The sequence below is a fragment of the Spermophilus citellus genome (genome assembly GCF_964194105.1).
Source record: "Spermophilus citellus genome assembly, chromosome: 19".
NCBI lineage: Eukaryota > Metazoa > Chordata > Mammalia > Rodentia > Sciuridae > Spermophilus > Spermophilus citellus.
Genome location: NC_138201.1, coordinates 19,534,361 through 19,551,155, shown reverse-complemented (window position 1 = coordinate 19,551,155; position 16,795 = coordinate 19,534,361). Strand labels below are relative to the sequence as shown.

At 61.5% G+C, this 16,795-nt stretch overlaps 2 protein-coding genes across 5 annotated transcripts in view; one reads left to right on the top strand and one right to left on the bottom strand.

The window, feature by feature from the left end:
• Positions 1 to 16,795, bottom strand: part of IQSEC1 (IQ motif and Sec7 domain ArfGEF 1) — a 193,133-nt gene that overhangs the window by 53,330 nt on the left and 123,008 nt on the right. The window lies entirely within an intron of this gene.
• Positions 2,730 to 9,179, top strand: LOC308638602 (uncharacterized protein; the record flags this gene model as incomplete). Its single annotated transcript, XM_081276226.1, has 2 exons — positions 2,730 to 3,804; positions 8,743 to 9,179. 2 exons carry the CDS (start codon positions 2,730 to 2,732, stop codon positions 8,880 to 8,882), a joined length of 1,215 nt encoding a protein of 404 aa, XP_081132352.1. The 3' UTR covers positions 8,883 to 9,179.

The following is a 16,795-nucleotide window of genomic DNA, read 5'->3' as shown; positions in this document are numbered from 1 at the left end:
CGGTCCCCGAGGCAGGCTGGCCGACCCTGCGCCTCGGGATTTGTGGGAGTCAGCTGGATGCTGGGTCCCCCCAAGAATGTCCCCACACAGTGACACAGGGCCGGGGCTGCAGAGCCACCGACTAACTGTGACTGAGTCCCCAACAGGGGCGGTGGGAGAGGCAGCGCTGGACAGGAGCCTGTGGCCTGGGAGGTGACATCATTGTTTGAACATGAACTTTTCTAGAACCATCCTGCTAGTTAACGGGTGGGCCTGTGGCTTGCAGATGAAGGGGTGACGCGTGTGACAGCCCTGGGACCGCGTCCCCAGGAGCAGGGGCTAAGTGTGCGGCTGGGTTGGAACTGCAATCTGGTGGATCCAAAAATCAGACGGCAGGCCGTCTAGTGAGGCTAGCGCAGGCGCCCTTCCAAGGTGGCATTGGCTGGGGTACCCAGGGCTGGAGGTTCCAGAGGATGAGTGGGCTCTGGGGGTCTAAAGTCAGGGCCTGCACACGACCCTCTCCTTCAGTGACAACAGACCTGGCTACTCAAAGCAAACTTTGACCAGGGCATAGGGTTGCACCTGCCTGATATCCTTGCGGCTCAGGAGGCTGAGGCAGGAGGATCGCAAGTTAGAGGCCAGCCTCAGCCACTTATAGCAAGGCCCTGAGCAACTTCAGCGAGACCCTGTCTCTAAATAAAAAATAAAAAGGGCTGGGGACGGGGCTCAGTGGGTAAGCACCCCTGGGTTCCATCCCTGTACCCAGAAAAGAGGAAGGGAGGGAGGGAGGGAGGAGTGAGCGAGCAAACTTTTAAAAAGAAAGGACATGGATGACAGTGATGAAGAACGCACTAGACCAGGGAGTTGTCAGGTGACGGGGTGGGGGTGGGGTGCCTTCCTGCAGGAGCCAGGACAGGGCCAGGTGCCCTAGGGTCAGAAGACCCTGTACCCAGAGTCACTGCACGGCGGTAATGGATGGCAACTCTGAGCTGCGCTGGTATATGGGATACCAAATCACAGGGACCTCACCAACAGGGTGGCTTTCACCCAAGCTCATCCATCCAGGAAAGAAGAACCCCCACTGTCCACCCCCCACACGCCCCCATAACAAAGGGGCAGGACAGAGCAAGACATCTGGTCGACCCTCCCACCAGAGGTCAAGTGCAGCAGCTCAGCTTGAACACCTGGCTATCCCCAGATCAAGGGGGGCCACACTCCCTTGGGTGACTAGGAACGCCAAGGCCCCCAAGGGTCCCAGTTCTTCTGGTGTGGCCTTGGCCCTCCCCTCTGGAGAACATGGAAGGGTGGGAAGGGGTCAAGGCGGTCGCTATGGAGACATGAGGTGTGGGGCAGGCCAGGTTGGCTGGAAGGGCCCAGCTGGCTGCCACCGGCCCTTTAAGAAGCTTTGGACACAAGTGTCAACTCCAAGTCATGAGACACAAGATTACTGAATGTTTGCAAACCGGGCAGGAGCCAGGGCCCCTGCAGAGGAAAGCGAGTGCAGGTCTCCTCTTCAGGGACCCCTGTGGGGGCACGGGGGTCCCCAGGCAGCAGATCTCAGGAATGACGGGGTCCTGGAGGACAGGGCATAGGCTCGCAACCCGGAGCCCTGTGACCTTGGACGTGCTCTTGGCGCTGGCCAGCTCCTGGCTGCAGGATGCTGTCTCCTGCAGGATCCCCCACAGCTGGGCTGGGGCATGTGGCACCCGGGCCACCTCTGCCTTACCTTTTCCTGCCTGGGGAAGGGGTTGGGGGCTGGGACCACCTCCCTCCCTCCCTGAAGGGGGTTCTGGGCTGGCGCTGGGGGTCAGAGCTCCTGTCGCCAGCAGGTACCAAGGCCTGGGCACAATACGGGGCAGGGGAGGTTGACCAGAAGGCCACAGCTATGTCACCTCCATTCAGACTCCTTCAAAGGGGGCTGCCTAGGCCCCAGGTTGGTGGACACTGACCACAGAATGGGGTAGAAGCCCAGCAGAGCACCCACCAGTGTTGCCACCCAGAGCCCAGCAAGAGCTTCCCAGCAGCCCCTGGGGCATGCCCAGAGCCACACAGCTGGCCCGGCAGGGCCCCTCTGTCCTTGGGAGCCTCTGGCTTGGCCAGGGCCAGGGGGAGGGGACACCCACTCTCATCTTTCCGCTCCGTTTGCTCCAGGAACTGATCAGCTGTGACCATGGACAGCTCGGCCTTTTACAGTGGCAATTCCTGGCAGGAACATGCAAGGAGGTCCCCAGGGCGGGCGGGAGGTAGGGGGACAGGGGAAGCCAAGGCTCCTGGCTGCCCACTCCTTCCTGCCCCTGCGCCCACCAGGGGCAGCCCACGCTGGTCAGGGTGAAGGGGCTGCCCCTGTAAAGCCCTGGCCTAGGAGGGTCCCCTCCTTGGGGACAGGTCAGAGGGGTGTCCTGCCCTAGCCCAACACATCCTGTTGTCTCCAGGACAGATCCGAGATTCTGTGGCGGTTCCAGTCCCCAAGGGGGGTCCCTTGACCCTACTCCCCAGACCAGGATCCAGCCCCTGGTCCCCAGAGCTAAGACCGGTCCCTGGTCCCTTCCCCACGTGGTGGCAGGAGGGGATTGGAGCCCGGGGAGGTGGGCAGGGCGGCTCTGGAGCCTGGGACTGCGGTTCCCGGAGCTGCTCCCCCGCCCGCGGCTCGTCCAGGGCTCGGGGCGAATTCCTCGGATGCCACCACCTCCGGCCACCCTGGCTCGCCTGGCCACCGCCGGGAGGCAGGAGCGGCAGGGGGAGGGGAGGAGATGAAGGAGTGCGCGGCGACCCCAGGGCTGGGCTGCGGGAGCCGCCAACGGCCCGAGGCGACGACCGCGCACCTGCCACCCGCAGCCGCCACGGTCGCCTTAGAGCGTCGCAGCGCCGCGGAGGCCGCTCCGCTGCGTCCCCGCTGCGCTGCTCCCGGGAGCGACACCCGCAGAGCCCCGGCTCCAAACGCTGGCCCGGGTGTCCCTGCGGCCCTTGGGGTCGCCGCAGCCCCGGTGCGGTGTCCCCACTGCGGCCTTCTCGGGAGCCCCCCGCGGTCCCCGCGTCCCCGCCCGGGCTCCTTCCTGCGGCCCGGCCAGCAGCCACCGGAGCTCTCGGAGGGTCCCCGAGCCGCAGCACCCACCCGGCCCCGCGTCCCCGCCGCCGCCTACCTCCCGGGTCGCCTGCAGCCGCCGAGCGCGCGCAGTCCCGTCCCCGTCCCCGTCCCCGTCCCCGCGGCGGGCGCGGCTCCTGCGCGTCCGGCCGGCAAGGGGGGGGGCCGCGCACCGAGGAGCGGAGCCGACCCGTCCCCGTCCCCGTCCCCGTCACTGTCCCCGCGGTGCCGACCTTGGCGGGGCCTCCGCGCTGGCCTCAGTTTCCCCTGCGGAGAGCGCGCCGTGGGGGACGGGCCGCCCCCGCCGCCGACGTCACCCGAGCTGGGGACTGCGGGGGGCGCGCGGGTCGCTGGGGCCGAGCGGCCTCGGGGCCCGGGACGCGGCGTCCCCCGGCATCGCCTCCGCGCCCCGCGATCGCCAATGAGCGCCCGGCCAGGCGCGGCCCCTCCCGAGGACGAGGACGGCCCCGCCGAGGCCACCAATGCCCGGCCGCCCAGGCCCCGCCGGCCCGCGGGTCCGAGGACGCGGCTCAGAGACCGCCAGCCGCTGGCCCGAGCCGCACAGCGCGCCCGGCCGCCGTGTCGCCGGCCACCACGCCCCCCGCCGCTGCGGGACACGCGTTCCCCGTTGGCGGGGGGCGGGGTGGACGTGGCCTTGACCCTCCGCGGGCAGCGGGTTGACCCAGCCTTAGCGGGACCCCGGGGACGGCCCTCGATGGCCTGGGGCGGTCGCGGAGAGCGGGGTGGGTGCGGCCCGAGGGTCCCGAGCAGCGGGAGGGGATCGCCCCGGGGGGAGGCCGGGCCTGGGGACAGCACCGCAGCGGGGCGCGCGGGGGTCCCGAAGGGGAACGAGGGGGCGGCGCACAGACGATCCCGACCCCGGAGCGCAGGCCCGAGGCTCGGCCTCCCCGCAGCCCCAGCCTCCCCGCAGCCCCGGCGCAGGCCGCCCCGCAGCGCCCCCTGGCGCCCAGACGCGGCGACACCGGCGGCCCGAGCGCTCGGCTGCGGCGGTCCAGCCGCGCGAGTGACGTCATGGACATCAGCTCCGCGGCGAGGAGCTGTGTGACCTTGGGCGAGGCGCTTCCCTGCTCTGGGCTTCGGGGACAGAGGGAGGCGGCCAGGTGGCAGTGCGCAGGGGCCCAGGAAGGGACACACAGGTCAGAGGTGAGACGCGGGCACTCTGTCCGCCACTCTATAGGACATCTCATGGACCTGAGGCAGAAATGAGCCTCCCAGGTGACACACAAGGACACGCAGGTCGGAGGAAGTCTCCCGCCTGCGTTCCCAGGGCTGCTGAGGCTGGGACTCCAATGCAGAGTTCAAGTGCAGGCCTGGCTGCCGTGTTCTCCACCCTGCAGCAATTATTGAGCACTTCAGGTTTTCCCAGAATGTACAGCTACTGGTAACGGAGCTGGTCCAGCTTCCGAGGGTACATCTTCCCTCCCTCCCCGCAGGACTCAGCCTGCGGCACCTGTAATCCTCCCCCGTGTGATGTCATCCATATTGGTGGAAGTTTTCTAAGAATTAGAAATTAATTTCATAATGTAAAAAAAATTTTTTTTTGTACCAGGGATTGAACCCAGGGATGCTTCATCCCTGAGCCCCATCCCCAGCCCTTTTTCTATTTTATTTAGAGACAGGGTCTCGCTGAGTTGCTTAGGGCCTCACTAAGTGGCTGAGGCTGGCCTCTAACTTTTGATCCTCCTGCCTCAGCCTCCTGAGCCACTGGGATGACAGGCCTATGTCCCCGCACCTGGCTCTTACAGGACTTCTTAGGTGCCTCTCAGCTCTCAGACATGCCGTTCCTCTTTCTTTCTCCCACTTCAAGTGCCTGGAGACTCCCGGTTCCTATTTCCTCTCTGGATCCCCCCACACCCGCAACGCTGTGTCTGTCTGGGTTGGAGGTCAGTCCTGTGGCTCAGGGAGATGACACAACTCTGGACACCCGCGTGGTCTGGGACACACATGGGGCTCATGTTGGACTCACCACATCGCAAGATCAAAGGCTCTCTCCTCACTGCACAGTAAGATCCTGTACTTGGTATCCTTCATTTGTCTGTCTTGCCTTCCTGCATTTGTGATTTTTCCTCCTCAAACTAATTTTCTCTCTTCCTTCCTTCCTTCCTTCCTTCCTTCCTTCCTTCTTTTTTTTGTACTGGGGATTGAACTCAGAGGCACTGGACCCCTGAGCCATGTACATTCCCAGCCCTTTTTACATTTTATTTAGAGACAGGGTCTCACTGAGTTGCTCAGGGCCTTGCTAAGTGGCTGAGGCTGGCCTCCAACTTGCTATCCTCCTACCTCAGCCTCCTGAACCTGGGATGACAGGTGGGTGGCACCGCACCTGGCTCAGAATTCACTTTTTGAGAGTCATACTTTTGCTAAAACGGGGGAGGATTTCATGACCATAGAAATCACTTTTACAACTGCGTCGTCAGGACTGTGGGCTCGAGTTCCAGGCCCAGCACACACACAAGTCCAGTGATTTTTGACAGGAGGGACAAGACAGTTCACCGAAAAAGATCTTTCTCCAGCAGCCAGTGTCATATCAACTGTGTGTCCACAGGCAGAGGACGCACTTGGAACTCAGAACGAACGAAGGACGGTCTACAGGGGAAGGCCCAAACCCTGGGATCCCTCTATGAAGGCAGAGGGTGCGACTTAGATGGTGGCGGACAGCACCAGACACCAGCGGCCAAACTGAGAGCTGGGGTCACCTGCGTTAGCTTCTGTCACTGTGGCCAGACAGCAAGTCAGAGGAGGGAAAGCTGACCTGGGCTCGGGGTGTCAGGGGTGTCAGGCCACAGACGGCCATTGCTGCCATTGCTGGGGGTCTGAGATGAGGATCCTGCAGGAAGGTCCTGGGGTGGAGGGGGGGAGGGGGAGGGGAGAGGGGGAGGGGAGGGAGGAAGGGAGGGGGAGGGGGAGAGAGAGGCAGGAAGGGAGGGGGAGGGGGAGGGAGAAAGAGGGAGGGTGTGGGGAGGAGAGAGGAGGGTGGGGTGGGGAGGGAGAAGGAGGGGGAGGAGGGGCAGGGGAGGGAGGGGGAGGGGGAGGGAGAAAGAGGGAGGGTGTGGGGAGGAGAGAGGAGGGTGGGGTGGGGAGGGAGAAGGAGGGGGAGGAGGGGCAGGGGAGGGAGGGGGAGGGGGAGGGAGAAAGAGGGAGGGTGTGGGGAGGAGAGAGGAGGGTGGGGTGGGGAGGGAGAAGGAGGGGGAGGAGGGGCAGGGGAGGGAGGGGGAGACGGAGGGAGAAAGAAGGAGGGTGGGGAGGGAGAGGGAGGGTGGGGAGAGGGAGGGGAGGGAGAAAGAGGGAGGGTGGGGAGGAGACAGGAGGGTGGGGAGGGGAAGGGGAGGGAGAAAGGGGGAGGAGAGGGAAGGGAGAGGGAGGGTGGGGAGGGGGAAGGGAGAGAGAAAGAGGGAGGGTGGGGGAGGACAGAGGAGGGAGGGTGGGGAGGGGGAGGGGCCGGGGGAGGAGAGGGAGAGTGGGAAGGGGGAGGGAGGGAGGGTGGGGCTCAGGGGTCAGTACCCCTGGGTTTAATCCCCAGGACCCCCCCAAAAAAAAGCCTACTTCATTTTTGTGGTGATAGACACACAAATGGGGAGGGGGAGGGGAGGGGGAGGGGAGGGGGAAGAGAGAGGGAGAGGGAGGGGAGGGAGGGAGGAGGGCCCAGGGAAGAGGCCTTCTGGTGCAGGGCCCACAGTGACCCACCTCTGGTGACACCCCTTGTGCCTGCAGTGACCTCCCAGTGACTCCAGTCCCACTGGGAGGGACATCAGGTCACAGCTCTCACAGTCTAATCACTTCACCTCTGAATGTCCCCACATGATGGGAGCTGTCGGGAGCCCCTCATGCCCAAGCCACAAGAACGTCAAAATCCAAAACTTCCCCCTGTCACCTGGGACCTTGAGGAGGGTAGGGGACAGAGCCAGCACAGAGCACAGGGGAGTGAGGCCTGGGCTCCATCCCCAGCACCCACAAAAAGGAAAGAGGAAGAAGAGAGAGAGAGAGGGGAGAGAGACCGCCCACCGGCCCTGGGAGAGCGCTTCTGCCAACTCGTCTGATCCAATGGTAAGGTATGATTCCAGAGTGGGCGAAAGTCCTGGACAGACATTTCATGAGAGGCCAGTGAGCCATGGCCACATGCTAGTCCTGAGGGACATGCAATCAGAGCCAGGGTGAGCCTCCACGCGCTGTGCCGCGCCTACACTCAAAACACAGACAGTGGCCAATGCTGCACAGACTCTGGGGAAACGTCCCCTCAGACACTACTGCTGGGAAGGGAAGAAGTGGCAGCCACCTTGGAACCAGTTTGGCTCTTACAGAATGAAACACCAGCCAAGCGCGGGGGGCGCAAGTCTGTCATCCCAGCAGCTGGGGAGGCTGAGGCAGGAGGATCGCAAGCTGGAGGCCAGCCTCAGCCACTTAGCAAGGCCCTCAGCAACTCAGCGAGACCCTGTCTCTAAATAAAATCTAAAAAGGGCTGGGGACGGGGCTCAGGGGTTGGGCACCCCTAGGTTCAGGCCCTGGAACAATCAATCAATCAGTAAAATAATAAACAAGTAAACACAGAATCACCTTGTGACCCAGAAACTCTGCTCCAAGGACTTGCTCAAGGGAAATGCAAATATATGTCCTTAAGGACTCGTGTATGCAAGTGTCAACAGCAGAGTTATGCATAATAGGCCCAGGACGAAAAGGGTCTGCCTGCCTATGAACTTGACACGGAATGGAAGGTGGTTCCACGGGGCGCTGTACTGACCCAGCCCATCATGGACAGCCCGAAACCCTCACGCCCAACCAGAGAAGCCACACGCCAGAGGCTGTGTGGGTCCCTGGGCATGGGACGCTCGGAAGCCCTCTCTACAGAGACCAGAGGTTCCCCCAGGTGGTGACGCAGCCTGTGACCCAGCAACACCGGAGGCTGAGGTGGGAGGATCCCAAGTTCAAAGCCAGCTGCAGCAAGTTCAAGGCCAGCCTGGGCCATGGTGCCAGAGTCTCCATGGAAATAACAGGGTGGGGAGGTGACTCAGTGGGAGAGCACTCCTGGGTTCAGTTCCCAGGAAACACACACAAACACACACACACACACATGCATGATCTGTGATTGCCAAGGACTAAGAAATTGGTGAAGGAATGAGTGAAACAGGCACAAACTTTCTTCACGTGGTGATGGTAAGGATTTAAATTAAAATGGTGTCAGGCAGGGTGGCCCACACCCGTAATCCTAGAGGCTCAGGAGGCTGAGGCAGGAGGACTGCTAGTTGGAGGCCAGCCTCAGCAACTTAGTGAGTTCCTAAGCCACTCAGCGAGACCCTCTCTAAATAAAATACAGAAAGGGCTGGGGACGGGGATCAGAAGTCAGTACCCCTGGGTTCCATCCCCAGGACTAAAAAAAAAAAAAAAAAACCTACTTTGGTTGTGGTGATGGACACACAACACCATAAATATTCTAGAAACCACGAGTGCGATCTGCAATGTGTGAGTCATACCTTAATAAAGATTCACCAAACCACGATGACTGAATGCAGTGAAAGGACTTGGGTCGGGTGTGATGGGGACACAGGCAAAATACTGGCTGAGTGTTAGACCTGGGTTTTGTGTAAACATTGATTTTCCTGAATGTGGCCCCTGGGCCCTGGGGCACTGGAGAACGGAATGACATGTTTTTCATGTGTCTTTTGCAGGTGGGGCCGGAACCCAGGACCTCACACATGGCAGCCAAGGGATCTGCTTCGGAGCTCCACCCGCCAGTCTGCCTGTCACCCACAGCCCCCAGCCCGGGCCTGTTCTTATCTCAGGAGTAACGCACAGAAGGGGTCTTTAGGGGTAAAAGTCAACCCATCGCACACTCCTGGTGGCCACTCAGACAGTCTGCAAGGAAAAAACGTTTTTTAAGACAAAAACTTGGTAGAATGTTGCTAATGACGAGTTTGGGTGGAAGGCGGGCGGCAGAGGCTTGTTTTCATTGGATGATCTTGCAGCTCTGCCCTAAGATTGAAATTATTTCAAAATAACTCTTCCAACCTTTTTTTTTTTTTTTTTTTTGCTATCTGGATTGAACCCAGGGGTGCTAACCCCTGAGCACCGTCCCCAGCCCTTTTTAGATTTTATTGAGAGACAGGGTCTCGCTGACTTGCTGAGGGCCTAGCTAAGTGGCTGAGGCTGGCCTCCACCTTGTGATCCTCCTGCCTCAGCCTCCCCAGCCGGCTGAGATGACAGGCGTGGGCCACGGCACCGGGATTCTCGTGACTCTTAAGGAAGCCATACGTGTATAGATCCATGGACACCTAAAGGAGATCTAGTTGATCTAGCTGTGAACAAGTCTCTCGACACATGTCTGTTGGACTCAAACGAGGGGACACAGTCAGAGAGGCCGGAGTGTGGTGCAGTGCCCACATCTGATATCCGTGCATTCGTCCATTCATCCCACAATATTTACTGAGCATCTACTATGTGCAGGAGCCTCAGCCATGAGCCGCACATGCACCAATCCCTCTCTCTGGTGCTGGGTGCAGCTGGGGTTGGGGGCTCCTACACCAGGGTCAGTGGATGTGGGATCAACTCAGTGGACCTGGCGTCCGGGACCCTGGACTCATCTCTGTTCTGCCACCCCAGATCATAAGGAAGTCAAATTCTGTCCCCACACAGCAAAGAGGGTCACAGCTTTTACCACTGGGGACTACAGACTGAGGAAGAGACTGCGGTGGTCTGGGGGTGCTTTGGACCCCAGAGATTCACGTTCGGGACGCTTGATCCCCAATGTCACAGAATCGGGAGGTGGTGGACCTCTAAGGGAGGCTTCAGGAAATGCAGGTGTGGTGGCGCACATCTGTCATCCCAGCGCCTGGGAGGCTGAGGCAGGAGGATCACGAGTTTGAGGCCAGCCTCTACAACTTCATAAGACCTCCCTTAAACAATAAACAGGGCTGGGGACCTGGGAATGTGGCCCAGGGATGGAGTGTCCCTAGATTAAATCCTGAGTATGTATTGGGGGGAGAGAGGGAAAGGGAGGGGGGGGAGACAGAGGGAGAGAGAAGGAGGAGGAGGAGGAGGAGGAGGATTAGGTCACCAGACACCGCCCTCAGAAAGAATCCAAGCAGCTCTCAGCTCTGGGGACCCGTAGGCTCTGGAGGGCGGGTGTTGAGCAAGGCCACCCTGGTGCTTGGAGCCTCTGGACTGGGCCGCTTTCCGCCCAGCTCATGGTCAGTCACCAGGGGTGAGGGTCACAGAGGTTGGCACCGGCTGCTTGGCTGACTGTGTCCCCTGTGGCTAACCCTGTCCCCCTGTGTCCCCCTGTGACAGTGCTTGGGGATGGACCCGGGGCGCCTCACCACAGAGCTACGTGGCCAGTCCTTTCTATTAGTTCTAATGAGACCCCGGGTCTTGCTAAGCCGCAAGCCTTGATTGGCGATCCTCCTGCCTCAGCCTCCCCGGGTGCTGGACTCCAGCGCCCCGCCCACCACCTGAGGAAACTCTTTTCTTGATAAACGACTCAGTCTCGGGGGTTTGCTTACAGCAACGCAAAACAGCCCAAGGCCCCGAGCAGAGGCCATCTAGGCCACCCATGAGCACAGCTCTGAAGAGCGTCACCAAGATGGGGTGGGAGGGAAGGGATCTGGGGCTGATGGGTGACAGGTGGCAGGGAGTGGGGACAGGGCAGGGGATGCAGTGTCTGGGGGGCACCTTGCTCACCTCCCAGCCCAGACCAGCCACGCAGACGTCCCAGGAGGCCCCCAACGGCCGGGTCCCCATGTGTCCCAGAGCTGCTCAGAGACGCCAGCTCCGAGAGCTCCCAGGATTCCTAGGCTGGGAGCCCTGAGGATTTTGCACCCCATATGTCTGCCCGCCGCTGCGGGAGGCCAAACACACGCTGAGCTTCACACATCGGAGTCGCTCAAGCCCAAACAGACGTCGCCTGAGAAGTAAAATCCACCGACTTCAAATTCATCCCAAAGTGGTTCCCGGTGGCTCCCTGTCATCGCGTAGCGATTTCAGCCAGGGGTAGGAAGCCTCCTGTGCCAGCGGTCACAATCCCTGAGGATCCAAAGCCACCTTCCAGCCGGGCCTGGCTGGCCTCGCCTGTCATCCCAGGGGTGGGGAGGCTGAGGCAGGAGGATCACAAGGTGGAGGCCTCAGCCTCCACCTCAGCCACTCAGCGAGACCCTGTCTCTAAATTAAAAATAAAAAGGGCTGGGGTTCAGGGGTCAAGCACCCCTAGGTTCAATCCCTGGTAACAAGAAAAAAAGAAATAGCTACCGAGGGCCACGGCACACCCCAAAGAAAAGCCCCAATGCGCAAAAAGACCCGCGATGTAGTTGGACATGAAGAAAAGGGACGGGGACACCAGTACCGCTTACCCCGCCTGCGGGGACCCAGAACCAGCCGGGCCAGGGCCTTGGGGATCAAGCAGAGACCTTGGACTCCTTCACAGCAAAGGACAGAATCAAGGACAGAGGGGGAACCCCCAGGACAGGGACAATCTCCTCCCACACCTCAGACCGTGAGTGCACTGACCGCAGGACGCAAAATGACCCCAGGGACGTCACAGCACAGAACCAACAACCCAGGCAGTAAACGGGCCAAGGGGCGAGTGGACGCCTCGCAGACGGAGAGACACCACGGTCACCAGCTCAGGGGACGTCCAGCATCGCAGCTGCTAGAGACCGGGAGGCCAGAACCGCACCGAGGTCCCATCCCAACCAGGCAGAGTGGCCATCACCAAGAACAGAAGCGACGATAAGTGTGGGCGAGGAGGCAGGGGAAAGGCCACTCATCCACGGCTTGGGGGACCGCAGACCCCGTGGAGGGCAGGATGGAGACGCCTCAGAAAACTGGGAATGGAACCACCATGTGACCCAGCTGTCCCTCGCCCCGGTCTATACCCAGAGGACTTAAAATCAGCACACGACAGGGACACGGCCACATCAGTGTTTATAGCAGCTCAATTCACAACAGCTAAATTGTGGAACCAACCCAGATGCCCTTCAGTGGATGGATGGATAAAGAAAATGTGGTCCACTCACAGTGGAATATTACTCAGCCCTAAAGAAGACCGAAATGATGGCATTTGTAGGAAAATGGATGGAGCTAGGGACTCTCATGCTAAGCAAAATCAGCCAGTCCCCCCAAACCAAAGGCCAAGTGTCCTCTCTGACATGTGGATGCTGACCCACAATGGCGGGGGGTGGCAGTTCACTGGATGAGACGCAGGGGAGTGGAGGGAAGGGAGGGGAGGGGACTGGGAGAGACAGGGAATGAATGGACGTCACTTTCCCCTGTTCACATAGGAACCCACGACCAGGGACACCCCACAGCAGGTCCAGCCACAGGAGTGGGACGTAGCAGGACACACGCTGCCATCACAGGGAGCTAAGGCGGACAGACAGACAGACAAGAGACCCGGAGGCCTTCCCTGAGCCGGGGAGAAGGGTCGCAGCCAGTCCATGGCAGGTCCCGGACCCGACCTCCTGGGGCCCAGAGTCCCCCACCCCAGGAGACCCCTGACGAAGGACCCCAGCCGCCAGGCCCAGGAGGGGGCTGTGCAGAGGGTCTTCCATGTGCCCTGAAGGAACAGCACAGCCACTGGCCAAGGTCACCAAGGTCCAGAGTGGTCTTGTGACCCGCCCAAGGCCCTGCCAGACACAGGGGCCCGTCCAGAGCCAGGAGCCAGCGCCCGGGACTTCCCCGAGTTAGTGACAGTGACTGCCTGGGTCCCCTGGGTGTGGCCAGAAGACTGGGGCAGGCTGTGACACCAGCAGGGAGGCAGGAGGGGGTGTGCTCTGGGGCTGAAAGAGGAAGTGAGGTCCCCACCTCACCGTTGCCAGGTGACAGGTCACCTTCCTTTGACCACTTCCCCCGGAAACTCCCCCGGAAATGCCTGAGGGGGCCACGGAGGGGAGTTCCTCTGGAGGAGGCTGAGGGCCTCAACCCTCTCCATCTCCTGCCCAGCTCCTCCAAGAAACCCGGGGGCAGGAGGATTGATAACAGGTGCAGCGTGTGACTTGTGTCCTGGCCAGACGGAGACGTTCTTGTTGATTTAAAGGACAACAAACGTGGCTGACAGGGTATCAAGAACAAGGAGATCAGGGCCCACACCTGTCATCCCAGTGGCTCTGGAGGCCAAGGCAGGAGGATCCCAAGTTGGAGGCCAGCCTCAGCAACAGCGAGGCCCTGAGCAGCTCAGCGAGACTCTAACTCCAAATAGAATATAAAAATCAAGAAGGCGGGTTGTGGCTCATTCTTGGGACTACAGGCATGTGCCACCACGCCCGGCTTAAATGACCATTTTTAAGTAGCATAAGTTCCAACTGAGAAAGGTCTTTTCACTTGGGGACCTTCATTAAGCCGTCGCTATGGCGCCAGGGCGTTAACCCTGCCTGTCCTGGGCCCGCACCTCCCCTGGCGCGTCCCAGACTGGGTGGCCCCTGAGTAGCTCAGTGCCCAGAACCCAGGACCCCTGGCTCCCTGTGGCTGCTCGGGGGCAGGTGGCCGTCCCAGCCAATTCTGAGTGGGGACTTTGCCTTCCCACTTCCCCCAGGGCTCCCGGCTGTGACAGGCTGTGACATGCATGGCCTGCTCTGCTCTCTGGCAGGCACCGGTGGCTTTCGGGTGACTGCAGGATCCCAGGCTGGGCAACCATCTGCTGGGAAGGGTTGCGACAGGCGAGTGTTCTGAGGACGGTGACTTCCCCATATGTCCCGGAGAGGGGTGGCACCCAGCAGCCTCCGCGTGGCAGACAGAGACCACGGAGAGTGGGGGAGACACGTCCCCTGGTGCACCAAGGCCAGGGCTCAGCCTGAACCCAGAAATCTCCGTGGCTCCTCCTCCCCAGGGTGGGTTGACACAGTGACCCTAGGTGGCGCCCGCACACAGTCGGCACCCACTAAGTGCTCATTCCTCCCCCACAGCTACAGCTGAGGCTGCCTGTTTGGGTTTTCTTTTCTTTTCCTTAAAAAAAAAAATCTGAATTGGACTGAATGGTTGTGACAGAAATCCCAAATGTTTTTGGGGACCAGTGACTGAACCCAGGGGCCTGTCCCCAGCCCTACTTTGCATTGTATTGAGAGACAGGGTCTTGCTGAGTGGCTTAGGTTCTTGCTAAACTGCTGAGGCTGGCTTCCAACTTGCGATCCTCCTGCCTCAGCCTCCCCAGTCACTGGTGTGACAGGCGCGTGCCACCATGCCTGGCTTTTTCTCCAGGATGGAGGTGGAACTTGGGGCGTCCTGCAATCTAGACAAGTGCTCAGCCACTGAGCTGTGCCCGCAGCTGCGGGGTCACCTTTCACCCCCCCCCGGGGGGCTCATCCCCAACACCGCGAGAACACAGATCCTGACTTTGAACTCAGGAACCGCAAGGCGCAGCCCGGCCTGGGGTGGGCGGGTCCTGACTTGACCCAGGGCTACGGGGCTGAGCGCTCCATCAGCTGCCGCCTCCTCCAGGAAGCCTTCGGGGAAGCCTTCAGGGAGGCCCCACCCAGGCTCAAGGTTCCTCCTCTGGGCTCCCACCCAGGCCCACAGCCCTGTGCGGTCATTTCCTCTTTCCCTCTTTCCCGTCCCACCTCCTGGGGGCATTGAAGTAGCCTCAAGACAACAGCCATGTGTTGGTCACCAACGCCTGGCCCCTGTAGCCAGCCGGTCACAGGGCTGGGGACAGCGGAGTGTTTTCTGAGCATTCACTACCTGCCAGGTACAGAGCCGGGAAGGTCCACAAGGAAAGTACCAAAGTCCACCCGGGAGGTGGCTGTGGGGAAGTCCAAGCCACTAACTTGGTCCCCTTGATCTAGCCATTCCTGAAGGCGGGTAACTCCTGGACTGTGTCTCCACTCACAGCAGCTCTCTGTGCCCATTCCTACTCACATGCCACACCTGCCGCAGACGTCCCGTCCTCCTGGCATGTCCCAGGGCCCAGCTCCACTTGGGGACCATCCCCCAAGGCCCTTTGAGTCTCTGGGGGACCCACAGATCCTCAAGATTCCAATCTGGATCATTCCAGAAAGAAACGAAGAAGCTGAAGCCGTCAGTTGTCAGCAGCTCCTGACGGGTGGGGGTGGGGGGTGGCACTGGACATCGCCAGACGGGGACAGGGCCCTGGGGACAGAGGGCCGGAGAGGCCTGCCCAAGGCTGAGGCCTGACAAAGCCACCATTCTCTCTGCCCCGAGTCCCCAACTCAGGCTGAGGGGACAGAGCAGGGAGCAGCCGGCACCCACCAGGCTCCTGTGGCCAAGGTGACCTTGTGCCCAGAGGCCTCAGTGTGCCTAGCTGTGACATGGGTGCCATCGGGAGTCCCTGTTTGAGCGACTCCAGGGCCCGAGAGCACAGCCCCAGGTGGCCCTGGGTGGCCCCAGGTGGCCTCCCGCCCCGGGAGCCACACACTTCCTCCCATAGCTGAGGCGCCCCTTCCCGCAGCCGTGGAGACCCTGGGCCCTGGGCCACCAGGCAGGGACACTGGGGCCCAGAGAGCTCAGGGGACAGAGGAGGACCCCAGAGTCCCCGCGCTCTCGCCCTGGCAGCCTCCAGTCCCTGGGTCCCCGGGCCAGCTGGGTGGTACTCACAGTGTCCAGGGGAGGGGCCGAGGTCTCCTGGGGCCCTGGGCCCCGCCTGACTGCTCCGCCGGGGCACGGGGACAGTGGCCCTCCCCACAGCAGGTCCTGGGGTGTGACGTCGCCTAACTTCCTCCCCGCCCCGCGGCATCCAGGAAGCCACACCCTGGGGACAGGGTGCCAGGCACCCAGGTCCTGGCCCAACGCAGCGAAGGCGGCCGTGGCGGTGTGGCCAGCCGGTGGCCGATGGCTTCGCTGGGCTGGGGACATGAATAATGCAGGGTCACCCGGGCGCCCTGGGACGATCGCGTTTCGGGGCCACTCGAGTTTCGGGGAAGCGGCTTTGTTGGGAGCGCCAGGGCCCAGCTGGGGCACTGGCCACACGGTCGGTCACCACCCCTTCACTCGGGGCCAGCGAGCCCGAGGACAGAGGCTTTGGGACAGGTGGCCCCGAAGAGGGCGCCCTGAGTAGAAAGCACCAGGGGCCAAAGGGGGCCGGGTGAGCAGCCTCGTCCCCTCTGGCCAGGCGCGTGTCCAGCTCCAGGCTCCGCAGGGGACATCTGGGGAGCCCGGTCCCTATTGTCCCTGGACAGCCCAGGGCTCCTTCTCAGAGGTCACCCCAGGCCCCTCCTGCAGGGAGGCCCCTCTCTGTCCCCCAGGGAGGAACCTGGTCCCTGTCCAAGTCCCACTGGGAGGGTCCCCTGCTGTCAATCCCCCTCGCATCTCCACAGTGGCCACCACCTGCTGTCCCACTGGCCACAGAACCTGGCCCCGCCCCCTGCTCATTTCCTCAGCCACTGGGGCCTTGTCTGCTCGGCAGGGTGCCCAGCCTCCCCCTCCCCAACCCTTCAAGCTGTCACCAGGATCTGGCCCCCAGGACTTCCTGCCTCCAGCCGCCTGACCTCCTCCTGGTATGTTCTTCCAGTGCCCCAGGCCGGCTCTACCCCAGGGCCTTTGCATCTGCAGAGCCTTTGCTTAGGAGGCCCCAGCTCACCTGCCTGTCCCTCCCACCACCTCCCAGACGGTGGCTCCTCCTTTCCTTTTTACTTTGGTGGGGGACTGGACCCGGGGCTCTGCCACTGAGCGTCACCCCCAGCCATGTTTATGATTTTATTTATAGACAGGGCCTGGCTAAGTTGCTGAGGCTGGCCTCGAATGCGCGATCCTCCTGCCTCAGCCTCCTAAGTAGCTGTGATG